Here is a 12,037-nt window from a genome sequence, read left to right on the forward strand (position 1 = left end):
CTCACAGATTTACTTCAGTGCATACAATATGGAATTTCCTCGATAATCAACAAATCAGGAGGACAGGCAAATGAGAGAAGAGACAACACAACCAACCATAACCAATCCAAGCAATCACCAGATCCAAGACAGACAACAGAGGGAAGTATCATCAAAACCATGTATGTAGTTTCTCTTCTATTTGTTAATTATATATCGATTTCTATTTTTATCATTACTATTATTACTATCATTTTTATTAGCATTATTATTATTTTAAACGCTTAAAACCTTCCCAATCTTTCCCTAATCCCTTCCAATGGCATTCATATAGTCCCGCATGTGGCAGTCAGCCATTATCCTTCCTTAATTATCGGGGCTGGACAGACTTGGCTCTAACTGCCCCACCATCCACCGCAAAATGAAAATGAAAATGAAATGTTTAGTTAGTTACTAGAACCCAGAGATATATAGTTTCATATTATTTAAATATCACATTGTCGCTCTTCGCATGTCCGTCCCATGGCAAAAAAACTCAAATGGAGAAAACGTCGATTGAATTATTTAAGCAACTTTCGGTTATTTCGTGTCCGCATAGCTTGTCCTAGTAATAGCGCGGCATGCAAGTAAATTATTAAATTTATTGTGTTAAATGAGTATGATTAGAGTTTAACTCAGAATAATAAGCATTTCCATTGCATAGTATTGTTCAAAAAAGGACACTTTAGAACATCAGTTAGCCCCCCCACGACCAATAAAATGAACGTGACTGTTATGCGAATATTTTCGACATGGGACAACTCAAACGGGTTTTGATTTTTCATATTTCACGAACAAAGTTTACTATTTTATCATTTTTTTTAAAGCTTGAGATGATTTTAAACAGATTCCCACGAAAAAGTCAAAATCATCGAAAATCGATATGGGGCAGGTATGCGAAGAGCGGCAGCAGAGTGGAGATTTTCCTTCAAATTATACCCTGTTATTTTTTATCTGTTGTATATACTGCCTGTAATCGCATAATTGTAACATTCGACATTTTATGGATTTCGTGGTTTTTATTGAGAAATGCTTAGAATAGTATGTCCTTTTTACATCTGTAAAAATATGCTTATGTTTGTTTGAAAAAAGTCGTAAAAAATACCAAGTTGTTTTGTTCCATAGCGTAAATAACCGCATAATTGTCACACTTCTTAACTTTTTCAACTTCTTTGTCAAAAAAGTTTCCACCCAAATTCACATCTGCATTCTTTGACACTCGGAAGTTATTCTAATCCGGTAATCAACCACCGGTGATCCGTTTCTGATGTTCAGCTCATGCTTGTTGAATACATGAAAAACTTTATTTTCCCTGTGATATATTCCAAAAGTGGCTTGAAAGTGACGGCATAAATGTATCATTGCAAAAATTTCAACCAATTTGACTTCAAAAGTAATATTCAATGTATACATAGTGTAAAGTAGTGCTTTCTTCATGATACTAAGTTAATTTAAAGTGTCTATTTGCAAGAATATATTAGGAACAATGCATTTAAGGTCAAAATATAAAAGTGCGATTTGCTCGAACAACCAATTTTGCAAATGTTACAAATATGCGATTATGGGCAGTATATGAATTAGAAAAAATGTAACGTAGTATACTGCCCCTGTTTACATAGTTGACGTAACAACCAACACCATCATTGCGAGAAAAACGAGTTTTTGTTATTTTAACCCAAATTATTATATTGAGATACAATTTCAATAAAATAGTCTGTCAATTTTATGAAGATTGATGTTTGAAAAGAGGCCCCATGGATTATATGAGTTGGCCCGTGGTAATTGATCCAGAAAAACCGCTACGCCAGTTTATGCGAATAAACATGTATTTTTCTCGCAGGTCGTTCGCATAGCTCGGCGTAAAAACTTGACTACTTCCTACTATGCCTCGCAGTTGATTCAGTTTTATCAACCGTGTTTCGGTCAAACGTCAGTTATTGTCCATCGGCAGTTTCAATTAGACAAACACGCACAAACACACATACAAACACACACACAAACACATGCATAAAGACTTACATTTACGCTAAGGTGGGTAATCGTTACAAGGAAAAATGCAAACTTGACAGCACAGAGCCAGGACAAAGTTTTTCTTTGGTTCAATTTAGGCCCCCAGACAATTCTAAACCTGCCGAATATGGATTTCTCGTGCCTCTGATTGGTGCATTATATATGCATGTACATAAATTTGTATGAAAATTAGTATAGGAAAACTTTTGCGCATGTTTCTTTACAGAGAGCTATCGATCAATTCACTTCCGGTAGTGTCATGATTGTTTGGGGCCCCAAATAGAACCTAAAAAACGTTCTGGCAAATCGATTAAGTTTACCCACCGTATTTTACACACACGTTTCAATTAGTAGGGGGAAAGGACACGGTAACTTCACACCTTCCTGAGGCTGAGTGTTTTGTGAAAATATTAATATACAATACAATTACAATACAATTATTCAATCCCACTTTCACCTTTACCCCTTTCCATGGAATATTTGTCGAATTAAACGACTTAACTTAGACAAACAGACAGTAGTTAGACAGTCGAATTAAACGACTTAACATAAACAATTGCACCTTGTATGGAGTGACGCCAGTTTTTGCAACCAATTGGCAGTTACGCCAAAACGTTTTTCCAAAATTTCTCAAAAGTTTCAGAACAAAATGGTTTTCTTTTTGTTTGTAGTGTATGTATCTTAAGAAAAGGAAGCTGAATCAACGAAAAAGTGCATTTCGGTCATTTTGGCTCTTACGTCAACTATGTAAACAGGGGCAGTATAGTGAAAATTTGTGCTGTGTCGTAGTTTCACGAAGAAGCACTTTACTAGGCTTTTATTGCCTCTGGACTAAAATACAACGTAGGGTCTTCTACCGTGCGCGATTATTTTTTTTTTGATTTACAGTTAAGTATAACTAAAACATGCTTTAAAATTATTAAATTATTTCATTCAAACAATTTCTGTAATATTTTTGGATAAACATACGATTCCCGAAGATATGTAGCGAAGTAGTGTATGTCTTTCTGTATAACGACATCAAATACTGAATTGTCTGCCAAAATTTTTGGGATCGCTTCAAATGGCCAAATATAAACGACCGAAACATTAACGGTCGAATTTAAAACGGTCGAATTATATTAGTATTAACGAAAGGCCAATTTCAATCGACCGAATTATCACATAAAGAAAAAACAGCACATGTTTTGTAATTTAAAAGTGTTCGATATGCAGTGATAACGGCCTAATTTTTTTCGTAGTTATATGTTTAAAAAGCGTTTTCACTTGTTCTTAAATAGTGTTTCTATACATCCAAGGGTATCTGGGATTCAATGCCTTAAACAAAGAGTTAGCTAAAATGCACACAACCTCTCAGAAAATTACTCTTAACTTATTTGGTTGATAGGTCAATGGGAATCCTCGAAAAGAAAAATACATCCTAAAAAACTAAAGTTAAAAAGCTTAATTTGAGAGATAAATTTGTAGGTGTGGCTTCCCTATTTGTTGATCAATTTGGGAACAGTCATATGTGAAGAAAAAAAACTTGAGAACAAAAGCCTTTTATGAAATTGTCGCGAAGCAGCGTTATTCATCGAAATCCCCCTCGGCGTTGAGATGATATCCCAGTTAGCGAGCTGATTTTAATAACTGGGAGTGCTCGTCGCCCAGTTAGCGAACAGTTACTGTATATAAAAAAAGGCCTGAATAATAGCTGAAGCCACCATGTACATTAATTAAATACGTTACAAATAAAAAGGTACAGGGGGGTTGGCAAATGGTTGGACACACGTAACTTGAGACCCTAATGTGGTCATTCACCTCTGTCCAGCAACTCCTATCCCAACCTCCACTAGGTGCAGACTGGGATACGAGTGGAAATTATGGTCGTATGCTGATTGGGAAGGGGGTCGTACGCGGCTGTGTCCCCATAATAAGGGCGGCGTACAACAGCGTCTGACCCGGAGCTGAACTATGGAATGCTGTGGGATATAATAAGAACATGATCGATTGTCACCTAATAAGTTCATAAACTCAACACTGGGGGTGTTAAAGATACCCATTTATTGCTAAGTTAAATATAATGTGTAGAGCTGAAACAAGAGTGATGTAACACGCTGAAACAAAAGAGAGAGATCGAATGGCTCTTCTTATCCGTTATGCAGATACTGCAGTGCTGCTATCTGAGAAAGACTCAGATCCATCAAAAAGAGTAAAAGAGACAATTCCATACGGCCATCGCGACTGATTGTGGTTAAAGAAAGATCTTCGATGCCTCAGGCTCATTCTTTGTACGATTTTCAGAGCGAGCAGTCACACGTAGAAATTTTGGAAGAGAGATGGCCTCCAAGCGTCACGACACCCGCCAGCTACACCTAATATGGCAGCCCCATCAGCAGGATGTAGGTATCGCGACCCTGGTAGGGTAGCATACCGAAACCTTTCTTCAACCACGAACAACGAAATTAGATATACGGAATGGATCAATCGGCAAAGACCTACGAACACGGAAAAAGATTGAGGTAAACGATTGAAAAATTGGGTACTTGGAACGTCCGATCTCTCCATGAACCGGCGCGGGCTGGCTTGCTTGCTCGAGAACTACAGTGGCAGGGAGTCAAAATCGCAGCGAAATTAGAGAACGAGAGTCATCCGGTGAAGGCCCGTAGATGACCGTATATGCGTGTTAAGGATTAAGGGCAAATTCTTAAACTACAGTCCAAAGCAATGCAAAAGCAAATGTCCAAAGCATGTTGTAAAAGTCTTCATCGGAGACGCAAACGCACAGGTTGGGAGGAATTCTTCCGTCCGGTCATTGGAAGGCATAGCCTCCACTCGTCAACCAATAATAACGGCCTGAGGCGGATAAACTTTGCCGCAGCCAGAGGAATGGCCATATGTAGCTCCTATTTCCCATGTTTGAATATTCGAAAACACACCTGGAGGTATCCAAATGGAGAAGCCTGCTCCCAGATCTGTCACGTACTGATTGACGGTCGGCACTTTTCGGATGTTACTGATGTTGGGTATTTTCAAGGAACAAACATTGACTCTGACCATTATCTCGTCGTTTGTAAGATCCGCGCACGGTTGTCGAACGTGCTGGAATCTCGCACAGAAAGGACGACGCGTTTAAACATTCAGCGATTAAAAGCTAATAACGTGGCAGCCTGCAGAATACGCCAGTAAGCTGGATCAACGGATCGCAGAACAACAGGAGGAAGGACTGGAAGACATGAATGGGCTGTGGAGCAGTATCCACGGTGCCATCGAAACGACTGCGAGAGAGGTGGTAGGTACGACGCGTAGAAGATAGCGATTCAAATGTCAATTGAAAGAAAAGGGCTCAAGATTAATTTTTTTTTTAGATTTCTCACTTAGCACTGATTTTAAAGACATGTGGTTTCTGACAAAACAGTTCGAGTTAATAAAATTTTTAGGAGCTGTGCAGCAAAATGGAGAATTTATAATTGAGGGCCAAAAAGTAATATTAAAAAGTGATTTCTTCCAAAAGCCATTCCGATCATCGTTTCTTAATATATATGTAGCAAAGTTAAATTTAGAAAATATAACAAAGTCGTCCGTTTTATTTAAATGTAATGATATTTTTTGTAAGCTAGTTCCAATTGTTAGAACAGAAACAATTATATTTATACCTCTCAAATAAACAAATAGCAGCATGTGATTGCCTGTGACTTATTTTTTGTTTTAATTCTGTTGATAGATATATCTCATTGGAAAAATTGCCTATTTTTAATCGTTTTAGGTTTAAAAAGTAACATTTCAAATTAATCTCATGTTGAATAACAGTTCTAGTATGATAAAATCTATTGCCAAGTTAAACGTCTGCAGTGCTACATTCATCATCATTTGTATCGTCGATTGAGTCATTTTCATCATCTCCGTTATCATCATCTGAACTGAGTTCAGCATCTTTTTCTATTTTTTCGGAAATGTCCGACTCATTCGAATTAAATGTGCCCTGATCTTCAGTTTGGTGTTCGTTTTTTTCCTTCAGTGCTTGCGACTTGGAGCTACGTTGATTTCTGCAGGCAGACTTTCTAAGTTGACGATTAGTCGAACGAGATTTACAATATATGAAGAGACGGTTTCGACAAAAAACCTCCAGCTTACAGGCAGTATATGATGGATCTCCAATCTGTACAATATTGCACAGAAGCTGGGTCACGTTTCCATATTCACGGAATCCTCGTTTTGCCTTATTGCCACGACGACTTATTCCGGTCCACGTCATCTTCGTCCAAAAGTCTCGAGTTAACAGGCAATCTACTAAAGTGTAACACGCATTATCGCCTTTTTCACAATAGGCATTGGGAATGATAATTTTTGAGAAATATTCCAACTAAAATATAAATATGAATTAAAAACGGTGATTTCTTCAAAGGAACACCTACTTACATATCTTCGACGTAGTGCTTTACTGTTGAGCTTTATGTTCCATTCGGCTAATTCTTCTTCTGTATTGATTCGACAATGTTTTTCTACCGTATCATCGGATTTTGGACAATAGAAATCATCATTTTTTTGAATTTCCAATAACGCAGCAAAACGAGCGAAGTTGGTTTGAAAACATTTTTCTCCAACATGCTCGACAGCCGATTCAATAAATTCCCTCAAGTCAGCCTTCATCTGGTCGTAGCTCATTGTTTCTGCAAAATAAAACATTTATCACAACTTTATATCGCCTGTCGCATTGTCATCTACTATGACAGGAAATGCGTGAACATAACACTTATGCAAAGAGTGAAACTGAAAAAATAATATAGTCGTATAAATTCGCGTCGTTATTTGCGTCTTGAGATGATAGGGAGCAGAGAAAACACAAAGTATAAATAATTGGTGTACCCGCTGAAAGTTGTCCGTGGTTTCGTTTTCGACAGTTGATGAATAGTACATGACTCCATTATGATCCACATACATAGGCTCAGTTTCGTACTCTGCTGATGAGAAAAAACCTTGAGCTTGCATTTGTAAAATCGATTATTCAACCCAATACTTGTCAATATATTATTTTGGCTTGTTGGTTGGGCAGATTGGAGCGGTGGTTGCATCGAATTTGACCGTGAAGGGTGTCGCCATCTGCATGCGCGGAAGTAGCAATTGGCTCCACCGTATTATGACAATCGTCGCTCAGTTCAACATTTGAAATTATAGGCATTTGCGAAATCACAGAAGGACTCTCTTGTTGTGCAACAGCATTAGCTGAGTTGTGAGACAGAGGTTGCACATTCGGTTTTGCGGTTTCTGTTGATGATTTTATATCATTCTTAACCTCTTGTTTCTTGCTGCTGTACTCTACACAAAATATTGGTTTTGTATCAAACTTTTCTTATAGAAAATGTATCTTACCTTCCGCCATCCAGTTGTAGTCTTTCGTGTTTGAAAGCTTTATCTTTTGAGTCGGTTTGAGCCGCTTTCGTTTATTTTCTATATCAGACACTTCCCGTTTCTTATACTTTTTGTAAATTATAACGGCTATTTTCTTCGTAAGACCTTCATAATAATTCCCGCCAACACGCAAGGCTTCTATCTTCACGTTCGGTAGTTTGGGCCAAAACAAACAATTTTTTTTTCTTCACCCATCCTGACGGTACAGCCATCACCCTAAACTTTTGGTTTTAGATAAATTGCACAACAGTATACATCTGAAACGTACAGAAATGAAATAAATTTACATTTTAGCTGGAATCAGTGATAATGCTTACCTCTTTGGAACAAAATTTGAATAGATTTGAAGAAAGAACTAACAATTTCAGCCGCCGCAGTTCGTATGTAACTTGTTTTGTTTACTGTATTGCGTCAGTGCTGGCAGTTTAATAAATTGAAATTAGTTATGACGAATTTTCGGAGATTTTTTGTTGAGATTCCTTTTGTGATTATCGACACACTTGGTTGCTCAATTTAAGCAAGTAATTCGGAAGATCAACTAATTTTAAATCTCGGATTGTTTTATACATGAAACTATTTAGCATTTTAGAACATAAAAGTAAATTAATTTTTTTATTAGAACAACTGGCATCATTGCTAGAAATGCAACACACATTATTACCTTTATTTTATATAAAACAAACTAGAGTCGCAAATAATACCACATTGATGTTGGAATTAACCATAGTGCGAAAATTAAAAAAATCGCAATTTAGGTGATATAGTATCGCTTTACAAATAGACACGATCAATCATATATGATATCATATGAAATCGATACTTTTGTAACAGAGCTCATGAAGTACGTATATGGCCTCCAAATTGGTTCGCATATTGACATTTTCTGCATTTAATGCGATTGAAAAATGCTGCATATATATCTGCATATCTTTTAATATACGGACCAAATTGTTAACTGGGAATCATGCACCCTCGTTTTTAACGTTGGATGGACTGAAGCAGGAGGGTACGCTCTCTAACTTACTATTCAACGAAGAGCAAACGTGCAAAGAAACGGTACGATCATCACGAAATCTCACATGCTTCTTGGTTTTGCGGACGACATCAGCCGTGGATTGGGATTCGTCATTAACTATCTTTAAAAAAGAAATACATCGTAGCTGGCAGGAAGTGTGGGAGTTCCTTTGGTGTCGGTGCTGAGGTGGAGATAGATGGGGAACGATTTGAAGTGGTTGACGAAATCGTTTAGCTTGGTACGCTTGTGACATGTGACAACGATATAATCCGTGAAGTGAAACGACGAGTTGTAGCTGCCAACAGGACCTTCTAAGGACTACGTAACCCGCTAAGGTCCCGTAGTTTGCAAACTCACACAAAACTATTCCCGGTGGCCCTTCACGGACATGAATGGCTGAAGGAAGCTGATCGACGAGTGCCCAGAATTTTTGAGCGTAAAGTTCTGCGATCGATACTTGGCGGTAAATTAGAAGATGGAGTGTGGCGCAGACGCATGAATCACGAGTTGTACCAAGTAAAACTATCTTCAGTAGAGAATCAGAAAGAGGCCGTCGATTCTGGGTAGGCTTCGCACGCGGTGGATGTGCGCGGTGGAAGAAGATGCACGATCTGCTGGTGTACGAGAAGACTGGAGAACGGCTGCCCAACACAGAAGAAGCTGGACATCTTTAATTCGTTTGGCCATAGACCAGTGAACGGTCCGTTAGCCAAATAAAGTAAAAGTAAAGTAAGTACGAATAAAAAATATAAAAACTCTCTCATAACCTTTTAATTGTTTGGATTTTTATTATTAATCAAAATCGAGTTGTCATGGACAATACCATTCCGAAGTTTGTTTTTTGTTATTTCCGTTATCGATTTGGTAGACGTAAGTACACAGTTTTCTAAAATCAATACAGACTTGTTGCCTCTTTTTTCCGCTGGTTCCTGTTTTCCGAGCCACGGATGTCCAGTCACAACTCTTGAATATTGAATCGTTATGAAACAAGAATTGCGTTTGGACAATCAGAGCTAGAAAATGTCAGACGAGAAGGCACACACACACATTTTATAATTAGTTTTCACTGCCGGTACATGTTTGGAATTTTGGAACTGCTTACTTATAATAAGTTACTTACACAAGTTTTCAAAAATGGTTTGTAGACAATTGATACCTACAACACTTATTGTAGGATAGGGGATGATGTGATATGACTATAGTTTTGTGATAATTTTCTTCATTTATCAAATTGCTAAGAGATGCTTCTGACTATCATGTTACCCTAAAAAGATTATATTTTTTTTTAACCATTCCTGTGATTTCTGATGCCCCTAGTAAATGTAGAGGTGCGTCAAAAGGCTACAAAGTAATTACTGGTCGGGTTCGTCGCTCCTATGGTATGGCTTACGGGAAAACTCATTTAAGTCGCTAAAAAGCCCCTTAGAGACCAAAATTCACAGAAAATGTTCAAAAGCTGAAGTTTTTCATTGTTTACCAGTGTAGTTTAAATACACAACTATTCCTCCAGATTTATTGAAAATATGAATTTAAAACATTTTTTAACGCTTCTGTTGTGAAAAGTAGTGACAATAGAGCATTACTTTTTGACAAAAGTGTATAATTATATGTGGAAGACCCTCCCGAATATGATTTTTTTATTATGTATAACAGGTGACAAGAAAATCGTAAATTATTTAACCAGTTTGAGTTGTTAGCGACGAGTTGCCGTAGATTATTCTTAAAACATTTACCACAGACAAACAGACGTGCCACTCGATGGCGATTTCATCGACCAAAAAAATAAAGATAATTTTGAAATTTTGCTTAGTAGGCAATAATGCCGCTAGTGTCGCTATAAGCAAGCGTGCACATTCATTATCAAAGACAAAAACCATCAGTAATGCCGCTTGTGTTCATTTAAGCAAGCGTGCACACCCATTATCAAAGACAAAAACCGTTTTACGAAAATAAGTTAGTAGGCAATAAGCTCACATGGTGGCAATGAGTGTAACGTTTCGAATAAGGACGAAGATTTTTCAGGATTTTCGTTCGAAGAGGCATGTCTGTTTGTCTGTGCATTTACCGTTTTGCTTTTTTCCGATCGAAAAATTTTTATCCATCCAATATCCAATAATTAAATAAATGCAATAAACTATTTCTCCGTATCCCTTTTTTCAACTCCAAATATTTTTTAAATAAACTAGTTTTTATGAATCCACCCATGACTTCCTCGAATAGTAATGACAGAATAATATTGTGTAAACACATGAGTTAAAGATTTACTTAGGCGCCATCCATCCCAAGCAACAATTGAAACATAATAAAAAAATAAATTGTGATCATTTGTTGCAGTAATGAAATTCCGAGGTTTTAAGAAACATTTTTTGTTACTACGATGAAATTGTAAAGAAACAAGCAACAACTAAAGTTGCATCGCTGCTTCAAAAATCTCAACATCAACAACGTAATTCGCGAGGTTGGGTTTGTTGTTGAAACGTGTAAACGGCATTTGAAAACCTAACCTTCACTGAATAGATCTAGTGGGTGGAGCATATAGGTTGCCAACGTGATGCTTGCGAGATACAAAAAACAAACACACAATAATACTTCTAAAAGTTGCTGTCATGTTCTGAAGCCATGTAACAGCAACTTTTGCTCGATCGTTCGCCTTATATTTGTTTTTGAGATGAGGTTATTTACTGCGTTGTAACTTTTGGGTACTTGGACTAGAAGTCGTCCAAAAAGTGTGGGTCTCTAAAATGAAATGTGATAAATTGCTTTGAATTTCATTATCATGCTGAGGTACTGATGAATTGAAGAAGCAAAGTTAAAACTGGTAATGACCATTAGCATGATAAGGGAAGCAATATTTAAAACTGAGCCATGAACTTGCAAGTGTTTCTACAGCAAATGACGTAAATAGTACAAACGAGAAAAGTGAATAGAAATTGATAACTGGAGTTGAATTCTCAAATCTCTGGAAATAATCAAAGATAAATCGCTATACAGACAATCTCTTTCCATTCTGACCATTTGCCGTTTCACAATCTTACCACAACGCCATGAAGTTTCTATTGCGCCCTTGTTGCAGTTATGATGCATGTTTGTAGCTAAAATTTTACCATGCAGCATTTACCATGTTGTTATTAAGTTCCATGCATTAGTTCATACACATTGCGGTTTCATTCTTGAAACTTGTGTTGAAACAACGAAAATGTTGCAATTGGCTCCACCTCTTGCGCTTTTTTGTCATTGTATAAAAACTGAGATGTAACTGCAACTTAATTTCGCATAAGAATTTGTTGCTGTGATGCACAAAGTTCTTAATCGAAACAAATTTTGCTGCTTGGGATAAATTACGTAACACAAAAAACCAATTTTGAACCCCCGTAACGGAACGTAACGCCAACCCCCATAAAAATTACGTAACGCTGTAGAAGAATTTTCCTTGTAAAAGTGATCGCTTTTGGAGAGTCTCTCCAAAGTTTTGGTGTTACGTAACGCTGATCTTACCTCCCCCATCCTCCTATGTAACAAATCGTAACGCTCAAAGATACATATAGGGTAAGGAACGGCCTAAGCAATGGTGCCTATTTAACTACTGAATTTCGTTCAATATCGACA

General features: G+C 37.2%; 1 protein-coding gene across 3 annotated transcripts; it reads right to left on the reverse strand.

The window, feature by feature from the left end:
• Positions 1-221: 221 nt before the first annotated feature.
• Positions 222-7,873, reverse strand: LOC129725157 (uncharacterized). Of its 3 annotated transcripts, none has more exons than XM_055680648.1 (6): positions 7,734-7,873; positions 7,378-7,673; positions 7,025-7,323; positions 6,874-6,965; positions 6,427-6,677; positions 222-6,370 (listed from the first exon to the last, which is right to left on the reverse strand). In XM_055680648.1, the coding sequence occupies exons 5-6, from the start codon at positions 6,670-6,672 to the stop codon at positions 5,846-5,848; spliced, it is 771 nt and encodes a 256-aa protein (XP_055536623.1). In that variant the 5' UTR covers positions 6,673-6,677; positions 6,874-6,965; positions 7,025-7,323; positions 7,378-7,673; positions 7,734-7,873; the 3' UTR covers positions 222-5,845. The 3 variants fall into 3 exon arrangements, with proteins under 3 accessions (XP_055536623.1, XP_055536624.1, XP_055536622.1); XM_055680649.1 differs by having other exon boundaries at positions 6,874-6,968; XM_055680647.1 differs by lacking the exons at positions 6,874-6,965; positions 7,025-7,323.
• Positions 7,874-12,037: the final 4,164 nt, after the last annotated feature.

This window comes from Wyeomyia smithii, chromosome 2 (assembly GCF_029784165.1).
Source record: "Wyeomyia smithii strain HCP4-BCI-WySm-NY-G18 chromosome 2, ASM2978416v1, whole genome shotgun sequence".
NCBI classification, from domain to species: domain Eukaryota; kingdom Metazoa; phylum Arthropoda; class Insecta; order Diptera; family Culicidae; genus Wyeomyia; species Wyeomyia smithii.